At 47.7% G+C, this 26192-nt stretch overlaps 1 protein-coding gene across 1 annotated transcript; it reads left to right on the top strand.

Annotated features, from left to right (window-relative positions):
* Positions 1–16366: 16366 nt before the first annotated feature.
* On the top strand, positions 16367–22352 carry LOC132390515 (gastrula zinc finger protein XlCGF8.2DB-like). Its single transcript, XM_059963132.1, has one exon. The coding sequence runs from the start codon at positions 16748–16750 to the stop codon at positions 17570–17572; it is 825 nt and encodes a 274-aa protein (XP_059819115.1). The 5' UTR covers positions 16367–16747; the 3' UTR covers positions 17573–22352.
* The last annotated feature ends 3840 nt before the right edge of the window (positions 22353–26192 follow it).

The raw sequence follows: 26192 nt of genomic DNA on the forward strand, positions 1-26192 counted from the left end.
AGAGCAGGTGAATGGCCTCTCCCCACTGTGAACTCACTGGCGTGTCTGCGGGTAGGCTGTGAGTGAATCCTTTCCCACACTGAGAGAAGGAGAATGATATCTCACTGCGATCAATCATCTGGCAATTCAGACAGTCAGATGTTTGAATCCCTTGTACAATCAATGAGTTGAAGAACTGATCTCCAGTGAGCAAATGCTGGTGTGTTCTCAGCACCCCGGTTCCTGTGGATAACACGGAGTTACAAAAGAAAATTTCCCTTCAGACACAGATACAACTCCAACTGGATCAACAACAATGCAAAATACATCAATGGGAGAAGGACAATATCCATCTGACCTTATCTCAAACACATTTACTGAGGTCGCCTTCACTGCTTCATTAGGCAGAGAAATCCACAGATTCACCACGCTCAGGGAAAAGCAGTTCCTCTTCATCTCCGTCCCACATCCCCTAATCTTGAGGCAATGTCCTCTCGAACTAAGCCTCACCTACCAGTGGAAGCAACTTTCCTGCCTCTGGCTTATCTACCCCTTTCATAACTTTACATGTTTCTGTAAGATCTCCTCTCAATGTGAGCGCTGGAATCACAATTTTACCCAATTCAACTCAAGCTGGAGCAACACAACCTGAGATATACAGTAGGAAGCGAGGGAGGAGATTGCTGAGCCTCTGGCGATGACCTTTGTATTACCACTCAGGAAGGGAGATGTACCAGAGGATTGGAAGACCTTGTCCCCTTGTTAGGGAATGGAGTAGAGGGAACCCAGGAATTATAGACCAGTGAGTGGAGAGTGCCCCAGTGGCCATCTCCCTCAGTAATTGTTACCTCACTTTGGATGCGGTTGAGGGGATGACCTGACAGAGGACGACCACGACGATCGGGTCTCTGGCACTGACCCTGGTTCTGTGGTGCAGAAGGGAAAGAGGAAGTTGAGGAATGCAGTAGTCATAGGATTCAATAGTGAGGGGAATGGACAGGAGGTTCTGCACGCCTGATAGAGATACGTGTGTGGTGTGTTGCCTCCCAGGTGGCAGGGTACGGGATCTCTCAGATCGGGTGCAAGGTATTCTGAAGGGAGCGGGTGACCAGCCAGAAGTCTTGGTACACGTTGGTATATATGACACAGGTAGACAAAGAGAGGAGGGCGTGAGGAGAGAATTCAGGGAGTTCGGTAGGAAGCTGAAAGGCAGGACATCTAGGGTAGTAACCTCGGGATTGCTGCCTGTGCCACGTGCTGGTGAGAGCAATACTAGCATGATTAGGTATATTAATGTGTGGCTGAGGGACTGGTGTAGGGGGCAGGGCTTTAGATTCCTGGATCATTGGGATCTCCTCTGGGGGAGGTATGACCTGTACAAAAAGGACGGGTTACACCTGAACCCAAAGGGGTCCAATATCCTAGCCAGCACATTTAATAGAGCTGTTAGGGAGGGTTTAAACTGATTTGGCGTGGGGATGGGAATCAGAGTGATGGGGCTGAGGAAACGGGAAACAGAAATAAATCGAAGATAGTGTGCAACAGGGCAACAGAGATGTGGGGCAGTGAAAATAGAAAGCAACAAATCCTGGGCTGAGAGTGTTATTTGAATGTACAGAGCATGAGGATTAAAATGGACGATCTTGAAATTCAGCTGCAAATTGGCAAATTGGTCAATCTCTGAAACTTGGATAAAAGGTGGCTGCCGATGGGAGTTGAATGTCCAAGAATACACGGTGTATCAGAATGATAGGTGACTGGGCAGAGAGGGTGGTGTGGCTCTCTGGATAAAAAAATATTAAATCATTGGAAAGAGATGACATAGGATTGTGAGGTGTGACCGTCTAACCATATAACAATTACAGCACGGAAACAGGCCATCTCGGCCCTTCTAGTCCATGCGAACGCTTACACTCACCTAGTCCCACTGGCCCGCACTCAGCCCATAACCCTCCATTCCTTTCCTGTCCATATACCTATCCAATTTTACTTTAAATGACAATACCGAACCTACCTCTACCACTTCTACTGGAAGCTCATTCCATACAGCTACCACTCTCTGAGTAAAGAATTTCCCTCCTTAAGCTTTTGCCCCCAACTCTCAAATCATGTCCACTTGTTTGAATCTCCCCTATTCACAATGGAAAAAGCCTATCCACGTCAACTCAATATATCCCCCTCATTATTTTAAATACCTCTATCAAGTCCCCCCTCAACCTTCTATGCTCCAAAGAATAAAGACCTAACTTGTTCAGCCTTTCCCTATGACTTAGGTGCTGAAACCCAGGTAACATTCTAGTAAATCTTCTCTGTACTCTCTCTATTTTGTTGATATCGTTCCTATAATTCAGTGACCGGAACTGTTCACAATACTCCAAATTCAGCCTTACGAATGCCATGTACAGTTTTAACACTACATCCCAACTCAATGCTCTTATTTATAAAGGCCAGCATAACAAAAGCTTTCTTCACCACCCTATCCACATGATGGGGTCATGGGTCTCTACGGGTTGAGTTACGAAATGGGGAGGGGAATGGCAGTTGTATACAGATCTCCATACAGCAGTCGGGATGTGGATTACAAATTACAGCAGGAGATAGAAAAGGCCTGTCAGAAAGGCAATGATAACATTGATAATCATTGGCAATTTTAACATGAAAGTGAATTGGGAGGACCTCGAGAGAAAGAATTTGTAGAATATCTAAGGGATTTCTTTTTAGAACAGCTGGTTGTTGAGCCCACGAGGGGATCGGCTATGCTGGACTGGGTGATCCCAATATGATCAAATTCACATTGAAATTTGAGAGGGAAAAAATAAAACCAATGTGTCAGTATTTCAGTGGAATAAAGGAAATTGCAATGGATGGGAGGGGAACTGGCTGAAGTCGACTGAAAAGGGACATTTGCAGGAAGGACAGCAGAGCAGAATGGGTGGATTTTCTGCAAATAATGAGGGAAATACAAGACAGATATATTCCAAATAAGAAGAAATTTTCAAAGGGAAGAAGGACACTACTGTGGCTGACAAGTGAAGTCAGAGCCAAAGTAAAAGCAAAAGAGAGGGCAAACAAGGAAGTTCGAGCTAGTGGGAAGACAGCTTCACCAGCTTTTTAAAACTTGCAAAAGAAAACTCAGAAGGTCATTCGGAAGGAAAAGATGAATTATGAGAGGAAGCTGGTGACTAATATCAAAGAAGATACTGAAAGCTTTTTTAAATATATATATATATATAAAGGGTAAAAAGAGTCGAGGGTAGATTTAGGACCAATACAATATATCGCTGGACTTATTGTAATGAGAGTTGCTGAGAAGTAAGAGGAACTGAATGCGTAGCAGACATTCAAGGGTATCAGGGAAGTGAAGTTTGTGCACTGACAATTACGACTCAGAAGGTGCTCTGGAAGTTTAATGGTCTGAGGGTGGATAAATCTCCAGGACCTGATGCAATGCACCCTCCGGTTCTGAAGAAAATAGCTGGAAAGATTGTGGAGGCATTAACAATGATCTTTGAAGAATCAATAAATTCTGGCATTGTACCAGATGACTGGAAAATAGCAAATGTTACTCCGCTATTTAAGAAGGGTCAGAGGCAACAGAAAGGGAACTATAGACCTGTTAGCATGACATCAATGGTTGGCAGTTGATGGAATCGATTGTTAGGGATGAGATTATGGAGTACCTGGAGGCGCATGACAAGATAGGCCAAAGCCAGCATGGTTTCTTGAAAGGAAAATCCTGCCTGGCAAAACTACTGCAATTCTTTGAGGAAATTACAAGCAGGGTAGACAAAGGAGATGCAGTAGACGTGGTGTACTTGGATGTTCAGAAGGCCTTTGACAATGTGCTGCACATGAGGCTGCTGAGCAAGATAAAAGCCCATGGTATGACAGGGAAGTTATTAAAGTGGGTGGAGCATTGGCTGGTCGGCAGAAAACAGAGAGTGGGAATAAAGGGATCCTATTCTGGCTGGCTTCTGTTACCAGTGGAGTTCCACAGGGGTCAGAGTTGGGACCAATGCTTTTTACGATACATGTCAATGATTTTGACTATGATATGAAAGGATTTATGGCTAAATTTGCCGATGATAAAAAGATAGGTGGAGGAGCGGGTAGTGTTGAGGAAACAGAGAGCCTGCAAAGAGACATAGATAGTTTAGGGGAATAGCAAAGAAGTGGTAAATGTAATACGATGTTGGAAAGTGTGTGGTCATGCACTTTGGTGGAAGAAATAAATGGACAGACTATGATTTCAATGGGGAGAGAATTCAAAATGCAGAAATGCAAAGAGACTTGGGAATCCTTGTGCTAGATGCACTAAAGGTGAACCTCCAGGTTGAGCCGGTTGTGAATAAGGCAAAATTCTAGAGGTATAGGATATAAGAGCAGTGATGTGATGTTGTGGCTTTATAAGGCACTCGGGAGACCACACTTGGAGTATTGTGTACAGGATTGGGCTCCTCACTTTGGGTGAATGCTCAGCGAAGATTCACGAGAATGATCCCAGGTATGAAATGGTTATTGCGATGAAATCTTAAGTTTTATTCATTATGGACTGTGCCTTTAAGAATCATGCCTGTAAGAGAGAGAGAGAAGTTCAGTGCAAGTAGAGGGAGTGAGGGGGGAGAGAGAGGGGGAAAGGGGAGAGAGAGAGAGAGAGGGAAAGAACGAGAACACTACATGATACACAGCTGTTGTTCAGTACACCAGCATTTAAACAAGTGTAACTGTCTCTTTCGTGGTACACGCAGATGCACAAAGGTTGGTGGCGTAATTGCCACTGAATTTTTAAGTGCCCACAAGGATGGGGCTGAGGATCGATTAGAAGAATCGACCCATGATTATTAGTGCGTTTGAGGACAACCCTGTGGAATCTACCGGTGTGTCTAACCCTTGCCTGGGTTGGTAGATTATCACTTGAAGATGGCGCTCTTAAGCTGGTCACGTTTGGCTAACTTGGAAGATTTGGAGGACATCGAGGAGGATTGACAACATCTGTTTACTTGGATTACACATCTCTCTCTCTCTCTCTCACTTCAATCCCGTGGACCAAATTGAATTTCCTTACCACACCATCGTAAGACTGTATCATTTACCACCTAAGCTTGAAGAAGTTCGGGGATTTATGCATTTATACCTATATATGCATAACAGCATTACCTCTTGATTTACCTGGTTTAAGTTACTAAATGACGTAGTTACTAATAAAATAGCGTTTTGTTAACAGCAAAACCAGACTCCAGGCATTCCACTGCTGCTGAGACTTTTGTGTTCGTAACAGTTACCGCATGAGGAACGTCCGGCAGCTCTTGAGCTGTATTCCCTGGAGTTCAGGAGAATGACGGAGTTCTCATAGAAACACTCCGAACATTAAAAGGCCTGAACAGATGAGATATGGAAAAGTTATTTCCCATGGTAGGGGAGTCTAGGACAAGAGGGCACGACTTCAGGATTGAAGGACGACCTTTCGGAACTGAGATGCGGAGAAATTACTTTAGTCTGAGGGTTGTAAATCTGTGGAATTTGTTGCCACAAGTGGCTGTGGAGGCCTAGTCATTGGGTGTTTTTAAGGCAGAGATAGATAGTTTCTTGATTAGCCAGGGCATCGAAGGGTATTGAGTGAAAGCAGGGGAATGCGGATGACTGGAAGAATTGGATCAGCCCATGATTGAATGGCGGTGCAGTCTCGATGGGCCAAATGGCCTACTTCTGCTCCTGTATCTTATGGTCTTATGAAGTCTTGCTTCAGTGGTGGGCAAGTGGTTGGAGAAGATCCGGGGAGGCAGGACTTCAAACATTTGGAGAGACATAATCCGATCACGGATAGTCAGCATGGCTTTGTTAAGGGCAGGTCATGCCTTCCGAACCGGATTGAATTCTTTGAAGATGCAACAAAGCACAGTGATGAAGGTAGAGCATTGGATGTAGTGGACGTGGCTTTCAGTAAGACTTTTGATAGGGTTCCTCAAGCAAAGCTCATTGAGAAATGAATGAGGCAAGGATCCAAGGTGACCTTGCTTTGTGGATCCAGAATTGGCTTGCCCACAGAAGGCAAAGGGTGGATGTAGATGTTGTATGAAGGACGGTGACCAGTGCAGTTCAGCAGGGATCTTTTCCGGGACCCCTCCTCTTTGTAACTTTTACAAATGACCTTGATGAGGAAGTAGTGTATAAGATGATGAGAGGCATGATAGTGTGGATAGTCAGAGGCTTTTTCCCAGGTCGGAAATGGTTGCCACAAGAGGACACAGGTCTAAGGTGCTGGGGAGTAGGAACAGAGGAGTTTGTCAGTCATAAGTCTTTTACTCAGAGAGTGGTGAGTGAGTGGAATGGGCTGCTGGCAACGGTGGTGGAGGCAGATATGATAGTGTCTTTTAAGAGACTTTTGGATAGGTACATGGAGCTTAGTAAAATAGAGGGCTAAGTGGGCCGAAAGGCCTGTATCTTGTTGTAGTTTCCTATGTTTCTAGAAGGGTGGGTTTGTAAGTTTGTCGATTACACAAATGTTGGGGTTGTTGTGGATAGTCTGGAGGTTACAGCCGGACATCAATAGGATGCAGAACTGGGCTGGGAAGTGACAGATGGAGTTCAACCCAGTGGTTCCTTTCAGTAGGTGACATTTGAAGACAGAATACAACAATAATGTTAGGACTCTTGACAGGGTGGAGGATCAGTGAGATCTTGGGGTCCGTCTCAATCGTGCACACAAAGCTGCTGGGCAGGTTGACAGTGTTGTTAAGAAGGCCTTCATCAACAATGGGACCGAGTTCAAATGCCAGAGGTAACTTTACAGATATAAGGCCTTAGTTAGACCTCACTTTTGGTACTGTGTTCAGTTCTGGTCCCCTCAATACAGGAAGGACGTGGATACTAGAGACAGAGGGCAGAGGAGATTTACAGAAATAAGGACTGAGTTAGACCTGACTTTTGGTACCGTGTTCAGTTCTGGTCCCTCAATACAGAAAGGATGTTGATACTATAGACAGAGGGCAGAGGAGATTTACAGATATAAGGACTGAGTTAGACCTCACCTTTGGTACTGTGTTCAGTTCTGGTCCCCTCAATACAGGAAGGATGTGGATACTATAGACAGAGTGCAGAGGAGATTTACAAGGATGTTGCATGGATTGAAGAATATGCCTCATGTGAATAGGTTGAGTGAACTTCGGAGCGAAGGAAGATGAGAGGTGACCTGATAGAGGTGAATAAGATGATGAGGGGCATTGATCGTGTGGATAGCAAGAAGCTTTTTCCCAAGAGTGAAATGGCTGAGATGGGTGGGGGGCATAGTTTTATGGTGCTTGGAAGTAGGTACAAGGGTGATGTCAGAGGTATGTTTTTCACACAAAGGGTGGGTACAATAGGAACTTTTCAGAGACTTTTAGATAGGTACATGGGCTATGTGGTAGGGAAATTGTAATTACACTGTGGATTTCTGTCTCTATATGAACTCCTCATCTTCTAACAAGGCATGGATCAGTTATCCTGGCTGACCATTAAATTCTCTGTATTCCTGTCTGTATGAGGATGTTTCTGCGTTCAATCAACCTATGACTTGGCTCAATTTGTCTCTGTCCTTTGGGATTATTTCAAGTCCTGGCCATGCTCCACAACACTACCAAGATCACTTGTCACAACATATAGAATCCCAGAGATTACCTAATTACTCGGATCCCCACCCCAGCTGATTGATAGTGATGAATCCATTAATGTCAATGCCAGCAATCCTGAATGGGAGGGCAGCAGTTATTCTCATTGGAATGTGGCACTTTTGTGATGTGAAAGCCACAAGTCACTTGTCCTCGAGGACAAAGGGGTTACTTACCCAGCGGGAACTAAATCTGACGGAAGGATTTTTTTTGCCATACAGCACTAATTGACAATTTAATTGATTGGAAGGCAGGCTTTTCATCCAAGATTAACTAGAAAATATATTTTTGTTCCGAATTACTAATCCTTGCATGTATACAGCTGGACCTCGGCAGAGTTTGAGAGAGACATTCGCTCTCATTTCCTCCGACTGTAGGGACAACGCTGGCAGAGTCACGCATGGCTGCCGCTTTACCCAGAAGGCCGCACGAACGAGAAACCGGTCTGTCAGCCACCGAACGTTCTCGCGATGCGCATGCGCCGCAGAAATGGCGGCGGCTCCAGCGCTCGTCAGCTCCCCGAGGCCCGGGTACGGATCGTGGGGCTGAGGAAGAGGGACCGGACCGGGGCTGTCCTGGGATGCAGGACCAGTGCGGCAAGAGCTCACAGTAATAGCCCTTCAATCGCGTCTCAGACACCGGAGATTAATTCCCTCCCGGAGACCCCTCCTACCTGCAGCCGGTCCTTGTGAGCCTCACGCCGACTGAGCGCATGCGCGATAGGTAGTACCGCCTCAGACCTCTGCGCATGCGCATTTGAGCAAACGAGAAAATCTGCAGATGCGGAAATCCAAAGCAAAAGAGGGGAAATGCTGGAGGAAATTAAAAGGGGCCGGCAGCAACTATGGAGAGGAGAGAACAGTCGGCGTTTCAGACCGAGACCCTTCTTCAGGACTGGAAAGGAAGGGAGGGAGTAAGAATCTGGGGGAAGGTGAGGTGATAGGGTAAACAGGGAGACGGGGAGGAGTGAAGAGCTGAGAAGTTGATTGGTGAGAGTGATAAAGGGGTGGAGAATTATTATTATTAAATACTATTAATCCAGAGTGGGGAATTCTTTCGTTACAGCAGCAACATTTAAAAACATACTTAGCACTGTGCAGACTTTACTAAAAATAAAGATTTACAATATACACAATAATTATATATTAAATAATAACGCAGAGACTATTGAACTACGATGTGTGTTCTCCTGTTGCAGTAAATGAACGGTTGTATTCTGATTACATTTGGTGGGAAAGAGTTTCTGTAACAATCCTTGTGATGTCGTGGTTTTTCGTGCCTCACAAGTGACCAGGAGACGCAGAAGATTCTTCAAGAAGGGTTAAACTTTAATTTGCAAATCAAAGCTGAGACAGTCATTGAGCTAGTCGCTGATTGCCCACCGATCCCCGGACACAGCATTTTTATATCAATCCCCTGGTCCAGTTTCACACGTACTAAACGTACGTCCCATTGACCCAATCGTGTTCTAATCTACATCTCTTAGCTGCCTCTCGTTAACACACCATTGTCTTCTACATTCTTAAGATTTCATTCTCCTACTAAATTGGGTACATGTGTAGCAAATAGCAAACTCAGAACGGACCAATGTTCTAATCTACATCTCTTTAGCTACCTCTCATTAACACACCATTGTCTTCTGCATTTTTAGGATACATGCATAGCAATTAGTCGTCCTAGGATTATGTGACTTAATTATGTTCGAATCTACATCTCTTTAGCTACTTCTCATTAACACACCATTGTCTTCTACATTCTTAAGATTTCATTCTACTAGGAGAATAGCAAATAGCAAGTTTCAAAACTGACTTCATAGTTTTGGTTACACAGCAAAATTTATACTTTTATACTCCAATAGTGACATCGGAGCTGAGTACATGTACCCAATTTAGTAGGAGAATGAAATCTTAAGAATGTAGAAGACAATGGTGTGTTAATGAGAGGCGAGCGAAGAGATGTAGCTTAGAACATGATTAAATCAATGGGTAGAAACAATAGTGGTGGACGTACTTGTGATACGCAACTGTAGACCGATCGGATATGCTAATGCAACTAAACCAAGAGATTGCTATAAAAATGTTATGTACAAGGATCGGTGGGCAATCAGAGACTAGCTCAATGACTGTCTCAGCTTTGATTTGCAAATTAAAGTTTAACCCTTCTTGAAGAATCTTCTGCGTCTCTTGGTCATTTCTGGGGCAGGAGAAACCACGACATCTCCTACCCTGAACTGCGGTCACTGTCAGACGGGTCAGCAGATGAAGTCTCTCCGGCTGTCTCCTACCCTGACCTGCGGTCACTGTCAGACGGGTCAGCAGATGTGGTCTCTCCGGCTGTCTCCTACCCTGACCAGTCACTGTCAGTCGGGTCAGCAGATGTAGTCTCTCCGGCTGTCTCCCACCCTGACCAGTCACTGTCAGACGGGTCAGCAGATGTGGTCTCTCCGGCTGTCTCCTACCCTGACCAGTCACTGTCAGACAGGACAGCAGATGTAGTCTCTCCGGCTGTCTCCTACCCTGACCAGTCACTGTCAGACGGGTCAGCAGATGTGGTCTCTCCGGCTGTCTCCTACCCTGACCAGTCACTGTCAGACGGGTCAGCAGATGTAGTCTCTCTGGCTGTCTCCTACCCTGACCAGTCACTGTCAGACGGGTCAGCAGATGTGGTCTCTCCGGCTGTCTCCTACCCTGACCAGTCACTGTCAGACGGGTCAGCAGATGTAGTCTCTCTGGCTGTCTCCTACCCTGACCAGTCACTGTCAGACGGGTCAGCAGATGTGGTCTCTCCGGCTGTCTCCTACCCTGACCAGTCACTGTCAGACGGGTCAGCAGATGTGGTCTCTCCGGCTGTCTCCTACCCTGACCAGTCACTGTCAGACATGTCAGCAGATGTATTCTCTCCGGCTGTCTCCTACCCTGACCAGTCACTGTCAGACGGGTCAGCAGATGTAGTCTCTCCGGCTGTCTCCTACCCTGACCAGTCACTGTCAGACGGGTCAGCAGATGTAGTCTCTCCGGCTGTCTCCTACCCTGACCAGTCACTGTCAGACGGGTCAGCAGATGTAGTCTCTCCGGCTGTCTCCTACCCTGACCAGTCACTGTCAGACGGGTCAGCAGATGTAGTCTCTCCGGCTGTCTCCTACCCTGACCAGTCACTGTCAGACGGGTCAGCAGATGTCGTCTCTCCGGCTGTCTCCTACCCTGACCAGTCACTGTCAGACGGGTCAGCAGATGTAGACTCTCCGGCTGTCTCCTACCCTGACCAGTCACTGTCAGACGGGACACTCCAGGCTACTCACACTCTAAGATGGTGCTGCGCTTGTGACAGCTTGTTGCTGCAGCTCCTACGTTTCGCCGTTTTTTTCTGTGTTCTGTGTGTCATTCTGGATTACTGTGTGTCAGGAGTGGACAATCCCATGTGCTGGAGCTTTTGGAAAGCATCTGTTGGACAAGCCACCGGCACCCAATGGGATGTACCCCAGGACACTGTGGGAAGTGAGGGAGCAGATTGCTGAGCCTCTGGCGATGATCTTTACATCATCAATGAGGACGGGAGACGTTTCAGACGATTGGAGGGATGCAGATGCTGTTCCCTTTTCCAAGAAAGAGAGTAGAGATCGCCCAGGAATGTCACAGCTTACAATGGGACATTGATCGGATGCAAAACTGGGCTGAGAAGAGGCAGATGAAGTTCAACCCAGAGAAGTGTGAGGTAGTTCATCTGGTAGGTCAAACATGATGGCAGAACGTAGTATCAATGGTAAGACTCTAGGCAGTGTGGAGGATCAGAGGGATCTTGGGGTCCGGGTTCACAGGACACTCAAAGCTGCTACACAGGTTGTATTTGTGGTAAAGAAGGCACGCGGTGCATGGGTTTAAGAGCTGAGAGGTAATGTTGCACCTATATATGACCCTGGTCAGACCTCACTCTGATTACTCTGCTCATTTCTGGTCGCCTCACTACAGGAAGGATGTGAAAACCATAGAAAGGGTGCAGAGGAGATTTACAAGGATGTTGCCTGGATTGGGGAGCATGCCTTATGAGAATCGGTTGAGTGAACCTGGCTTTTCTCCTTGGAGCGACGGAGGATGAGAGGTGACCTGATGGAGGTGTACAAGATAATGAGAGGCATTGATCATGTGGATAGTCAGAGGCTTTTTCCCAGGGCTGAACTGGCGAGCACGAATGGAGGTATTCTGAAGGTGCTTGGAAGTAGATACAGAGGAGATGTCAGGGACCTGTGTGTTTTTACGCAGAGAGTGGTGAGTGCGTGGAATGGGCTGCCGGCGACCGTGGTGGAGGTGGAAACGGTAGGGTCTTTTCAGAGACTCCTGGACCGGTACATGGAGCTATGGGCAAGCCTAGGACATGTTGGGCTCAGCTTTGTGGGCCGGAGGGCCTGTGTTGTGCTGCAGATTCTCTTTGCTTCTGTGATCTATCATCCACCTGTTGCTGCGAGCTTACCCCTACCGGAATGATGCTGGTGGCATTGTGAGAATCATAATTTTAAATCGCTCTAGTGCCTTCAGTGTAATCCATCCAGTCTTCTGAGCAAGAAATTGCAAAGAATGGGTGCAGACAAATCCACTCTCTCCTGGATCACCGCCTTCCTGACTGATAGAGACCAGTTTGTACCGCCGGGTGGTTCTGTGCCTGAGGTGGAGGTGAGTGTCACTGGAGCCCCACAAGGGACTGTCCTGTCTCCGTTTCTGTACACACTGTACTCCTCAGACTTTCAGTCCAACTCTGAGTCTGGCCAGTTGCAGAAGTTCTTTGATGACTCTGCGGTAGTTGGGTGCATTAGAGATGGGCAGGAGTCGGGATACAGAGGACTGGTGGACAGGATTGTGGAATAGTGAGGGAGGAATCATCTGCTCCTGAATGTGGCCGAAACCAGGGAAATGGTGATTGATTTTAGGGGGAAGAGGACAGTGATGAGTCCTGTACACATTCTGGGAGAAGAGGTCACTGTGGTGGAGGACAATTAGTTGGGTGTTCACCTCGGGTAAAGACATGACTGAAAAACCAACAGAAAGGTTGTTTTCAAGAAGGGGATGAGTAGACTTTGTCTTCTATGAAGCCGAGATGCTTGAATGTGTGAGGCAGGTTGGTGCAGATCGTTTACAAGTCTGTTGTAGCGAGTGCAGTCTTCTTTGCTGCTTTATGTTGGGGGAGCAGCATCGGTGCAAAAAGACAAAATAAACTCATCAGGAGACCTGGATCCATTCTTTGATAAACTTACCGATTATGGACAATCGGTCATATCCTCTCCTTGACTTACCCGACAGGCAGCAGAGTCCCCATCCCTCTTTCCAACAGACTCACTCATTCCCGCCCTCTCAAGCATAGTTAGAGAAATTGTTTCTTACCAAATGCAAGAGTTCATCTTTCTGCGATAGGTGAACACACATCTTAGTTCAATAATCCCTGCATTATTATTTTATGCAATATTATTGCACATTGGTACAGTATTACTGTATATATTACTATTCTCTACTTTCTTATTAGTAAAGTCTGCTCACTGTTAAGTGTATTTCTAAATGTTGCTGCTGTAACGGAATGAATTTCCCACTCAGGGTCAATAAAATATTATTATTTTCCAGCCCTTTATCTCTCTCACTCATTAACTTCTCAGCTCTTTACTCTCCCCGTCTCCCGGTTTACCCGATCACTTCATCTCCCCCCACATTCTGACTCCCTCCCTTCCTTTCCAGTCCTGAAGAAGGGTGTGGGTCTGAAACGCCGACTGTTCTCTCCTCTCCATAGTTGCTTTCTGCCCCCCTGAGTTCCTCCAGGTGTTGCTTTGGATTTCCGCGTCTGCAGATTTTTTATCCGGTTTAAACAAATGCGCATGCGTGGGCGGCACAGCCCGTCATGAACGTTGCGCATGCGCTGAGCAGACGAGAGGCTCTCGGGGATCGGACGCAGGTAGGAGCGGGGCCGCGGGTGGGAGCTTAATCACCGGCGTCTGAACCGCGATTAAAGGAAAATTACTATAAGCTCCGTCCACACTGGTCCCGCACCTCAGGACAGTCCCAGTCCTTTCCGTCTCTCTCAGCCCCACGATTTACCCCAGCCACGGGGAGTTTACGGCGGTTGAGAGCTGGCGGCGCCGCCATTTCTCCGGCGCATGCGCATCGCTGGGTCCTTCGATGGCTGATGGACAGGTTTCTCCGCCGTGGTGTCTTCTGGGTAAGGAGGCAGCCATGGTTGACAGGCCAGCGTTGTCCCCATAGAGATTGTCCCTAACGCAGCGACTTCCAGCCATGCAAATCCGAGGATCAGAACCTCGGAACAAAAATTTAGTGTCCAGTTACTCTCTAAAGAGTCTACCTCCCAGTCAGTGAGAATGTCAATTACTATTGTATAGCATAAAAAATCCACCGGTCAGCTTTAGTTCTCTCTGGGTAAATAACGATATGAAACACCTTTGTCCTCGATGACAGGTGACTTGTAGCTTTCACATCACAAAAGTGCCACACTCCAATGAGAGTAACTACTGCCCACCCCTTCATAGTCATTGGCATTGCCATCGATGGGTTCATCACTGTCACTCAGCTGGGGGGAGGGGATCCCAGTAATTAGAAAATCTCCAGGATCAGACATGTAGTAACAAGTTCACTTTGTCGTGTTGTGGAACATGAACTTGAAATAATACCAAAGGACAGAGACAGACTGAGCCAAGTCATAGGTTGATTGAAGGCAGAAGTAGAGCCCTTTCTCATACAGACAGGAATACAATCAGAGATTTTGTTGGTCAGTCAAGATACTTGATCCATGCCTTGTTAGAAGATGGGGAGTTCACATAGAAACACAGAAACATAAGTCTGCAATTCATTACAGGCCCTTCGGATGACAACCTCATGCCGACGATATAACCAACATCTAGAATCTGCCTAGAGTTTCACTACCAAATATCCCTCTATTATTCCCAGCTCCACGTACCTACTGAACAGTCTCTGAAAAGACCCTTATTGTATCCACCTTTTCCACCGTCGCTGGCAGTGCATTCCATGTACCTGACACTCTCTGTGTGAAAAGAGAGTGAAAAAAAAGCTTACCTCTGGTATCCCCCTTGTACCTACTTCCAAGCACCTTAAAACTATGCCCCCTCATGTTGGCTCGTTCAGCCCTGGGGAGAAACCTCTGGCTATCCACACGATCAATGCCTCTCATCATCTTATACAACTCTCTCAGGTCCCCTCTCATCTTCCATCGCTCCAAAGTTTACTCAGCCTACTCCTGTAAGGCATGCTCTCCAATTCAAGCAACATCCTTGTCAAACTCCTCTGCACCCTATTTAGAGTGTTTTTTCCTGTAGTGAGGTAATCAGAATTGAACACAGTGCTAAAAGTAGGGCCTAACGAAGGCCTTTTATATCTGTAGTAGTACCTCACCACTTTTGAATTCAGTCCCATGGCTGATGAAGGCCTTCTTAAAAACATTGTCCAGCTGCGTAGCAGCTTTGCATGAACTATTGACACAGATCCCACGATCTAGCTGCTCCTCGAAACTGCCAAGAGTCCTATCATTAATATTGTATTCTGTCTTCAAATTGGACCTACCGAAATGAACCACCAGGTTGAACTCCATCTGCTTCCCACAGTCACCTGTGGTATATCTCAACATGAGATGAACTGGGTGATATTCTGATGCCAGAGCTCACATTGAGAGATGATCTTATAGAAACATGCAAAATTATGATTCAGATAGTTAAGGTAGAGGTAGAAAAGTTGTTTCCACTGGTAGTTGAGAGTAGAACTAGAGGACATCACTTTAACTTTCGGGGCATTTGGGATGGAGATGAAGATTTCCCCCAAGAGTTGGGAATCTATAGATTTCTCCGCCCAATAAAGCAGTGGAGGCTACCTCAGTAAATGCATTTGAGACGAGGTTGGATAGATGTTTGCAAAGAAGGGGAATGAAGGGCGATGGGGAAAAGGCAGGTTGGTGGAGACGGGCCAGATGATGTTCTCCTGCTCCTTTTTCTTATGTTCTCACCACAGACCAAAATCTCACCTGAAAAACTGTCCTTCACCTATTGATGTCCTTTCAAATATTTTTACAGGTTTGAAATGGCAGAACACTTGTGCATGGGCTGTCTATTTACGGATATATAAGGATTGGCCAAATATTTTCTTTGCAAGACGGACACATCTATTGTCAATCCTTGGAGATGAAGAATTATCTCATCCCAGCTGGAAATGTGTTTTGTGTCTGAAATGAAGTTTTCTGTTGTAACTCAGTGTTATCCACAGGAACCGGGGTGCTGAGAACACACCAGCATTTGCTCACTGGAGATCAGTTCTTCAACCCATTGATTGTAGAAGGGATTCAAACATCTGACTGTCTGAATTGCCAGATGATTGATCGCAGTGAGATATCATTCTCCTTCTCTCAGTGTGGGAGGGGATTCACTGACAGCCTACCCACAGACACGCCAGTGAGTTCACAGTGGGGAGAGGCCATTCACCTGCTCTGTGTGAGGGAAGGGATTCACTCACAGCCTACCCACAGACACGCCAGTGAGTTCACAGTGGGGAGAGGCCATTCACCTGCTCTGTGTGAGGGAGGGGATTCACTCACAGCCTACCCACAGACACGCCAGTGAGTTCACAGTGGGGAGAGGCCATTCACCTGCTCTGTGTGAGGGAGGGGATTCACTCACAGCCTACCCACAGACTCGCCAGTGAGTTCACAGTGAGGAGAGGCCATTCACCTGCTCTGTGTGAGGGAGGGGATTCACTCACAGCCTACCCGCAGACTCGCCAGTGAGTTCACAGTGGGGAGAGGCCATTCACCTGCTCTGTGTGAGGGAGGGGAACTACTCAGTCAACCAGCCTGAAGATACATCAGCAAGTTCACACCACAGTGAGATGCTCCACCTGTTCTGACAGCAGGAAGCAATTCATTCTGTCGTCGGTGCTAAATATACATCTGAAAATTCCCCAGTGAGAAGACAGTAACCTGTTTACATGGTGGGAAGGTATTCACACACTAAACCATGCCACAGTGACACCAGCAAGTTCATAACGGGGAGAGGCCAATCACCTGCTCTGTGTGCGAAAGGATTCACTGAATCATCTCAACTGAATGAACACCAGTGAGTTCACACTGAAAAGATGTTGTTCACCTGCTTAGACTGTGGGAAGGGATTCACTCGTTCATCCACACTACAGAGACACCAGCGAGTTCACACCGGGGAGAGGCCATTCACTTGCTCTGAATGTGGGAAGGGATTCAGTGACTCATCCAAACTTGTGAGACACTACCGAGTTCACACTGGGGAGAGGCCGTTCACTTGCTCTGAATGTGGGAAAGGATTTGCTCGGTCATCTCAACTGACTGAACATCAGCGAGTTCACACTGGGGAGAAACCGTTCAGCTGCTTTCAATGTGGCAAGGGGTTCACCCAATCAACTCATCTGAAAGTACATCAGCGAATTCACACTGTGGAGAAACCGTTCAGCTGCTCTGAATGTGGGAAGGGATTCACTGATTCATCCCACCTTGTGAAGCACTGCCGAATTCACACTGGGGAGAAGCCATTCACATGCTCTGAATGTGGGAAGGGATTCACTGATTCATTCTCCCTTGTGAAGCACTGCCGTATTCACACTGGGGAGAAGCCATTCACGTGCTGTGAATGTGGGAAGGGATTCACTGACTCATCCCACCTTGTGAAGCACTGCCGAATTCACACTGGGGAGAAGCCATTCACATGCTCTGAATGTGGGAAGGGATTCACTGACTCATCCCACCTTGTGAAGCACTGCCGAATTTACACTGGGGAGAAGCCATTCACATGCTCTGAATGTGGGAAGGGATTCACTCAGTCGTCTCATCTGAATGTACATCAGCGAATTCACACTGGGGAGAAACCGTTCAGCTGCTCTGAATGTAGGAAGGGATTCGCTGATTCATACTCCCTTGTGAAGCACTGCTGAATTCACACTGGGGAGAAGCCATTCACGTGCTGTGAATGTGGGAAGGGGTTCACTGCGTCATCCAACCTGGTGAGGCACTGCCGAACTCACACTGGGGAGAAACCGTTCACCTGCTCAGATTGTGGAAAGGGATTCACTCGGTCATCAGGCTTCAAAGTCCATCAGCGAGTTCACACTGGGCGATGCCAGTCACCTGTTCTGATTGTGGGAATGAATTCGCTCAGACATCTCAACTGACTGAACATCAACTGCTCAGAGTGTGGGAAGGCATTCACACACTGATCCACACTGCAGAGACAGTGGTGGGTTCACACTGTGGGGAGGGTGGTCACCTGCTCAGACTGTGGGAAGGCATTCACACACTGATCCACACTGCAGAGACAGTGGTGGGTTCACACTGTGGTGAGGGTGGTCACCTGCTCTGACTGGGATGGGTTTCAATCAGTCATTCATCCTTGTGTCCCCGTACCGAGCTTTGACCCAACGTGAATTGGAGAGATCAGAAGCTTGAGAGGACGCAATTCACTCAGGTTCACCAATGGTGTATTAAAGGCAGTGGTTCAGGGCAGGTTATTTTTGAGCTTTCAACAGTGGCCACTCCACAGTCAGGATGGATTATCAAGGAAACCTTTATTAGCAGGAGCAAGTGGAGCGGTCACTGATGGAGTGGACAGAGTTGGAGCGGAGACTTTGAGGCTTTAATTCTTTAATTCAGTGGGGAGAGCAGTCAGTCAGAGAAGGCAAAATCATGATGGAGGTAGAATTATTTTTGCCCCTTTACATTTTCTTAGTTGAAACAGTGGAGATGACAGGCAGGGTGCTGGAAAGCTGCTTTGTGGGATGTGGGAAGGCCGGGGACCCTCCTGTGTCCCTGATAACTACACCTGTGAGAAGGGCATCCAGCTTCAGCTCCGAACAATCCACATTACGGAGTTGCAGCTGGAACTGGATGAACTCCAGATCATTCAGGAGGCTGAAGGGGTGATAGGTAGGACATTTGAGAGGTATTTGCACCCAAGGTGCACGGCACAGGGAACTGGGTGACAGTGAGGAAGAAACTGGACTCTCTGTTTCCCCCTGTGCCCATCCCTCTGAACAACACAGGTATCACTTTAGGTACAGTCGGGGATGGTGGGATGACCTGGCAAAGAAAAGTCACAGCAATAGGGTCTCTGGCACTGAGCATGACTCTGAGACTGAGAAGGGAAGGGAGGAGAAGAGGCGAGCTGTGTTGATACGTGGCTTGTTAGCTCAGGGAACTGACAGGATGTACTGTAGGTGAGAATGAAATTCCAGGATGGTGTGTTCCCTCCTGCATGCTGGCATCTGGGTCATCTCAGGTTGAGTGCTCAGCATTCCTCAGGAGGGTGGACAGTGAAGGTCGCGGTCCATGTGGGTAACAATGATATGGTCTGGTAGAGTAACGAGGTTCTGTAAAGGGAGTTGAGGGAGTGAGTTGCTAATTGAAAGGGCAGCTCCTCCAGGCCAGTGATTTCAGGACTGCCATCAGTGTGATGTGGCAGGGATCAGAAGATTATACAGTTTAACACGTTGCTAAAGAGTTGGTTCAGGAGGGAGGGGATAAGATTTTTGGATCATTTGAGCTTGTGAGGATTGCTGTGTACAGAGGAGTGAGGAGTGTGAGTAGGGACAGCACATCACTAACGGAATGTGACTGGGCACACAGGTCTCTCTGTCTCTCACAAACACATCAGTGGAGTGGGAGGGAGGGGAGTGAGAAGGGGAAGGGGAATGAGGAGGATGGAGTTAGGACTCCTTCACAAAGTCTCACACTCACCCAACCCTCCCCCTCTGGAATTGGTCCCATTCCCTCCCCCAGGCTGGGGGTGAGCATTGAGTTACCTTGCCAACAAGAAAAGGAATTGTTCGATAACTTCTGCTTAACACGTTTTGATAACGAATTTACATTGAACTTGAACATTGAAATGTACTGTTGGTAAAACATGTACTGATGGGAAATGGTCTCAGTGAAGGTCCGAGAGTGGAAAACGAACCGGTGTTCAGCCCCACTGCTCCGTGCCAGACAAGAGCCCCTAAATGAGTCTGTCCGAATGTCTTTTATTTCCCTTCTCAACCCCATTCCCTGCCCTCTCCCCATGACCTTTGATGCCTTTACTAATCAAGCACCGATCAACCTCTGCTTTAAATAATGACTTGGCATCTGTGCCGTCACTGGCAAAAAATTCCACAGGCCCCTCATCTACTTAAATGCATGCTGTCTGGTATCGGGTATTTTGACCCGAATATTTAAAATGGCAGCTATCTACTCTATCTATATCTCTTTTAATCTTATCAAGCCGTATCAGGTCACCCTGAGCCTCCTCCACGTCAGAGAAGCAGCCCAAGTTTGTCCGAACTCTCCTTACACAGCAGCTCATGTCTCTAATCCAGACAACATCCTGGTGAACCTCTTCATTGCTGTCCTAAACCCAGCGGAGTAATGGGCTTTAAGTAAATAAATGGTGGGTTGTTGATTAATAAGAGTGTCAAAGGTGACGGGGCAAAGGCAGCAGAATGGGATTTAGAGGGATAATCCAACAGTCGTGATCGAATGGTGGAGAAGACTCAATGGACAGAATGAGTATTTCAGTTCCTATGACTTGTGGTATTGTGGTGAGATGGCGAAGCGGTGGGGAGTAAGGTGAGTGTCAAGTCAAACTTGAGTTGCTAGAAAGCATTGGGACCCAGAGGCAAAAGAAAATAATATTTATATGGTTAAAAGCAAGAACAAGAATTTACTGATAGACCAGACATAACCTACTGCCTGAAACAGTTTGGCGGACCCTGCATCATCACGCCGGCAGTCCGAGAGCAGCGTTGGAATCTGCGGTAAGATGCCGAACTTTAAATAACTTGAGCCCGTTTCATGGAGAAGAGCACCGCTGTCACTGCGTTTGAGGTAACTCCGATACGGGGCCCACCGCGCGCAGGCGCTTCTTGGAGATGACGTGGGGCTTAAGAGCTCGCGAACCTTCGAGAGAGTTCGCCCGGTCGGAGGCCATCCATAACGGTTCAGTAGAGAAACCGAGGTGCAGGTCCGAATTCGTCTTCAAAATCCGAGAGGCAGCCAGTTTTTCACCTTCACCTTAACCTTAACCTAATTACAACTTATGACTGATTACTTATGATATTTTTTATGACTTATGACTAAGTACAAACGGAACTATAAAACTGCCGCAGTTGCGAAAAATATAAGGAAAAGTTGTTTGGTCATTGAGTGGAATCCGGTTAAAAACCTTTAGGTAGGCGCATTCAATCTCTTTCAAGTGGGGAGGCTGCACATGTTCAAACAACAGAACAAGAACTCCGACTTGACAGTGAAAAACTGGTTGACAGTGAAAAGGCAAACTCGAGGAAATCCCCAGATGCTGGAAATTTAAGCAACACACACAACGCTTCTCCTTATAGTTGCTGCCAGGCCTGCTGCGTTCCACCAGCGTTTTGTGTGTGTTGACGGTGAAAACACTGCTTTACAGTGAAAATGCTGCTTGACAGTGGCGGAAAAAAACCTTTTTGACCGGGAAACTGGAGGACCAGGAAACAGAAATCTGGGAGCCTTGAGCTGGAGCAGTAGGAGCAATAACTTGGAATCCTTAAAAAGGAAGAAAATTATATTAAGATAAAACAACATCAAAGCACCATTAAAAAGTTGTACTTGCCCTTTCACCTGTGAACAGCCTGTAGGCGGAATCAAACATGGCTGATCAGGCTATTGGGAAATCAGTTGAACAACTCGAGGTAAAGCGAACGACAGCAAAATGATTACTTTCTCGTCTGGCCAACAGTATTACCAGGGTCGATCAAAACATGTCTGAAGAGGATCTCAGAGTCAGTTTCAATAAACTCACAACAGAAGCCGAGAAAGTCATGGAACCCAATGATGATGTGGAGGCCGGATTCATTGCGGAACGGGAGGCGGAGCTGAACGCAGAGATAGTAGCCGTGTTCACTGAACAGCAAAAAGCCGACCTGGCAAAGACGGCAAATGAGTGTGAGTTGAAACTGAAGGAGATCAGAAGCCTAATCCAGGAGACTCTTTGGAACAACTTTGGAAATGTTGAGCTGGAGAGGATGAATCTGAAAACGTCGCTGTTGTACAACCCGATGTCCACCAGGAGGCGTATGACTTCATGCTTAACCACCTGCAAGGACTGGTACAGACAGCGAAGGAGGTGCATGGTCGGTGGAAATGATGGATCCCGCCAGGTGATCGGAAGCACCTTCTGAGTCGCCTAAAGGGGCTCGAACTCCACATCCCCAAGGAGTTTTCCAAGAAAGAAAGGAGTATGCTGAAAGACTAACCCCAACGGCGTTGGGCCTTTCCTCCTATTTTCCCACGCCAGCCATCAGACTGAAACCGACGGCCCTTTCCAAGTTTACTGGGAGAAAACATGATTTTCACAGATGGAGAAAGGGCTGGGAAGCACTCCAGAGGCAGGGAGAGCCGACCTGTCCAAGAGAGGTGATAGAGATTCAACCACCGGACAGTCTTGACCACAAAATCAGAAGAGACCTTCGCTTCTCTACTTCTCACACTGCAGATGACATCTTCCGTGTTCTCGAAAACCGCTATGGGAATCGAACGAGCATTGCTGTTGAAATTGTGGAGGAGATACAGAAAATGCCAGAAATCGTCAGCCACGGAAAATATTGGAATTAATTCAAACAGTGGAGAAGGCACGTCAAGACTTGAGTGGCCTTGGAGACACGGGTGCTATCAAAAATCCGCTGGTGACAAGTTCAATTGAAAGTAAACTTACAGAAACTCTCAAAAAGGAATGGCTGGTCTATGTCGCTGACAGGGGGAATGCTGTGGCACCAGATAATCGGTTTAACAGTCTCTTGGGATTCCTCAAAGAGCAAGAGAGCGTATATGAGCTGCTCGAGCAACTGAGGGTTGAAGAGCCGTGTAGAAGAGGAACCAGGGCTGAGCCAAGACATGCCAGAGCCAAGTCTACCAAGTCGGGCGACGACCATGCACGGTGTGTCGTCTGCGGTGATGGAAAGCACAAAAGGAAGCTCCACTTTTGCAAACGGTTTCGAGCGCCAAAGCTACGAGAGAAAAAGGCTGCAGTAAGAAAGGTGGCGGCATGCAAGAGGTGTCTCGAGGTTCATGATGACTGTTCATACTGCAAACCCGCCTGTCTGTGTAAAGACCAAGACTGCAAGGATGAGCGTACTCCCGAGCATCATTACTATCTGTGCCCCAATGCTGAAATGAAGAAAAGCAGCGCAGGTCATAAAAAGAGCAGATTCGGTCCAGAGGAAGATAAAGGCAGGAAGAAATATAGAGAGGATCAAGAGGAGTTCTTCAGCAAACTTGCACCGGAATTGGCCAAACAGTGTTGTGATGTATTTTCAAACACCGCATCCTGAGCCTTCAGCACTGTGAAAGATAAGCCGGGCTTTCCGGTGGAAAGTGGATTGTAAGAGATGCCAGTGAATATGATGCTTCTCGAAGTCACAGCTAATGCTGGAAAAAAAATCGGGACGTTAATTGACTTGGCTTCAGACAGCAATTATACAACCCAGAAGGCTGCAAGTAGACTGAACCTCAGGAGTGAGGAAATCACTCTCGTCGTCCATGGGGTTGCGGGGATGAAGTTTCAGGTCGAGACAAAGCGGTACCTTCTAAACGTCACTCCCAAGGTCACTCTCAAATCACAGCAATCGGTTTGTTATTGTCTAGACTCCACAAATATCCACAAACATGTGACTCCGAAGCAACTGCAGACATTCTTCCCAGACATACCGCCTGATGAACTTGTGCGACCCAGAGAAATAGATTTACTAATAAGCCATAGAGAAGGACAGCTGGCGTCTCAGAGAGTCAGAGCTGTTGGGGACCTCGTGCTGTGGGACGGACCCCTGGGGAAGATGGCCAGAGGAGCACATCCTGACCTCTTTGAGGAGCTGTCTGTGTCGGTCCCCATGTCCAAGTCACGGTTTGCAAGGTCAATGAGAGCGGCTGCTCTCCAGTACGAAGAGCTCACCAGCAGAGTCTCAGAGCAACTTCCACCAAACAGACAGGATGGCATCAAGCTCCAGGAGTCAGGTACTTCAACCACCAACCGGGACTTCCTGGAGTGGAGGAAGTGGGATCGTATTGGCGCAGCATCCGAGCCAAGATGCCGGGGTTGCCGCTGCGGAAACTGCCAGCCGGGCGGCAAAGGAATGAATGACTCTTGCTGAAGAGAGGGAACCTGAAGTTGTAAGAAGAGGCTTCACCTACGTCACAAGTGACCGCCACAGCAAGGAACCACATTGCCACGCCAGGTATCCTTGGTTAGAAGATCCAGCTTCCTTGCCAAACAATAAAAGAACAGTCGAGGCTACGTTTCTCCGGACGGAAAAGCGACGAGCCAAAGAACCGAGTGGAAAGCTGCCTACACTGCTCAAGTGAGCGACATGGTTGGTCGAAGGGTTGAAATGAAATTGTCCGAGGACACGGTGTTCAACTGGAACGGGCCAGTTCCAGTCACCTTATTGCTCCGATCCCGCCCTCTGTCACGACCCCAGTGAGACTCGTGTGGAACAGCAGCCAAACGTTCAGAGGCGTGAGCTTGGACGACCTGCTAATGAAAGGTCCAGATGTCCTCAACCAGATTCGATCTGTCCGACTCGGATTTAGGGCTGGAATATACGCTGCTCTGGGTGACATTAAAAAGATGTACAATTCGATTTGGTTGGAAGACCGGGAAGTGCACCTGCATAGATTCCTCTGGCGAGACTCCGAAGACGAGGAGCTGGGAGAATATGCGATCACAAGAGTGAACATCGGAGACAAACCAGCAGGGGGCATTGCGCAGCTAGCAATGCGCGAAACTGCTAACCTCCCTCCTTTCACCCACCTCAAGGAGGACCGGCAGGTGCTCCAACACGACAGATACGTCAATGACATTCTCACATCCCACGACAACCTTGACCAGCTAAAATCCATTACGGCAAATGTGGAGCAGATCGCGAAGGCCGGAGTGTTGAAGCTCAAGCCTTGGGTCTTTTCTGGGCAAAGTAGGAGGAAAGAGTGCAATGACAATCTGGTCCAAGGCAGGAACCATGGTCATGTCAAACTTGAAGGCGACGCTACGTTGTATAAAAACCAACAACCAATCTACCAGGAGTGACCACCTCGCGTGGGTTAATGCGACTCTCTGGTTAATGCGGCCTTCGGAAGATCTCCCTTCGCGTGCTCCTTTGGGCACCGACCCCCGCTGTTCCCGAGCAAGAAGAGCCGTCTGTTCAGGCCCATATCTATAGGTGCCGCGACTTTGGGAGGACACACGCACGACCCTGCCCAGATCAGCTGATCGCAATGGGACGATTGCCGATCGATACCGGACTCCTACGCCTGAGTATCGACCTGGGCAGATGGTGTGGCTTTCATCCAAAGACATCCCTCTCAAAATCGAGCAGAAGAAACTCGCCCCCCGCTTCCTGGAACCTTTAGAAGTCTAAAGTATCATCAACCCCACAGCGGTCCGACTTAAACTACCAAGATCTATGCACGTTTCCCAGTTAAATCCACTTTCCGTCAGCCCCTTGTGTCCTCCGACTGAAACCCCTACACGATCCCGGATCATTGCTAACCATCCGGCGGCTACTAGATGTGAAACTGGGCCCAGTGTTCCTAGGTTTCCAGTTCCTTTATCTTGGACACTTCCCTCATCCAACACTTTCACCGGGACCATCTGGACAATCATGGAGGATCTTGCCTCGAGGCTTCCGTTGAGGGGAAGGGTACTGTCATTGTTCCTTCGGGTAATTCCCCATCTTGCTACTACCTCCTTAATTGGGCCTGATCGCTATGTATCCGTCTGGGGCGGCCAGAATGAGCATAACACTGACCATGGTCGATGCCCTCTGATCCTTTGTATGGAAGGTTTGAGCACATCCGGTGTGGTGTTCAGTAATAAACAAGATCGCTGTGTTGCTGCAACCAGACTCTATTGATAGGAAATCCATACACACCAGAACAAGTGGCCCCACTCTCTGCAAATGAGATAACGGAATGGGCCTTGTAGGCAGCGTCTTCCTCCGAACACATCGAATGCGCGGGTTACACAGTCTTTACGCAGTCACGGTTTACAGTTCTCTTCGACCATAGTTTTCTTTCGGGGTCAGTAGAAACGATCCAATCCCTAGATCTTTTCAACCCCCAAATAACCTGAACTATCATCAAATGACTTCAATACAATCCTCGATACTTCCCAGACAGAATCAACTGGGAACGCGGAGAGCTTTCTGGAGCAGACGTGACCCGGCATAGAATCTGGTTCCTCAACTGCCGTTTCGGCCAGTCTCTCCGCAGTAGAGATACTGCAGGGTGTTTCTTCATTTCAGCTTGGGCCATATCCGCTTCCGCAGCAGCCGACCAAATGGTGATTACACAAGGGTCATCTCGCTGAGCGGAGGTCACTCCCTCTGGAAGCAGCTCAGAGAACTGCTTTGCATCCAGAGTGGTCAGGCTTGTGGAATGGCGCAACCAGAAGTTCCCAAATGACCCACCGCTCAAACCTGCCCCGTGATGGAAAACAGGCACTTTGCTTTAGATCCAGGCTCGGGAACGCCCATCCACTCTCAGTCCATTTCCAGACCTTCA

The sequence above is a fragment of the Hypanus sabinus genome, unplaced genomic scaffold, assembly GCF_030144855.1.
Source record: "Hypanus sabinus isolate sHypSab1 unplaced genomic scaffold, sHypSab1.hap1 scaffold_936, whole genome shotgun sequence".
Classification (NCBI taxonomy): Eukaryota; Metazoa; Chordata; class Chondrichthyes; order Myliobatiformes; family Dasyatidae; genus Hypanus; species Hypanus sabinus.

Excerpts from the sequence above, each read along its gene's own strand:
- LOC132390515 (XM_059963132.1), top strand. The coding sequence starts at position 16,748 with ATGTTGTTCACCTGCTTAGACTGTGGGAAGGGATTCACTCGTTCATCC.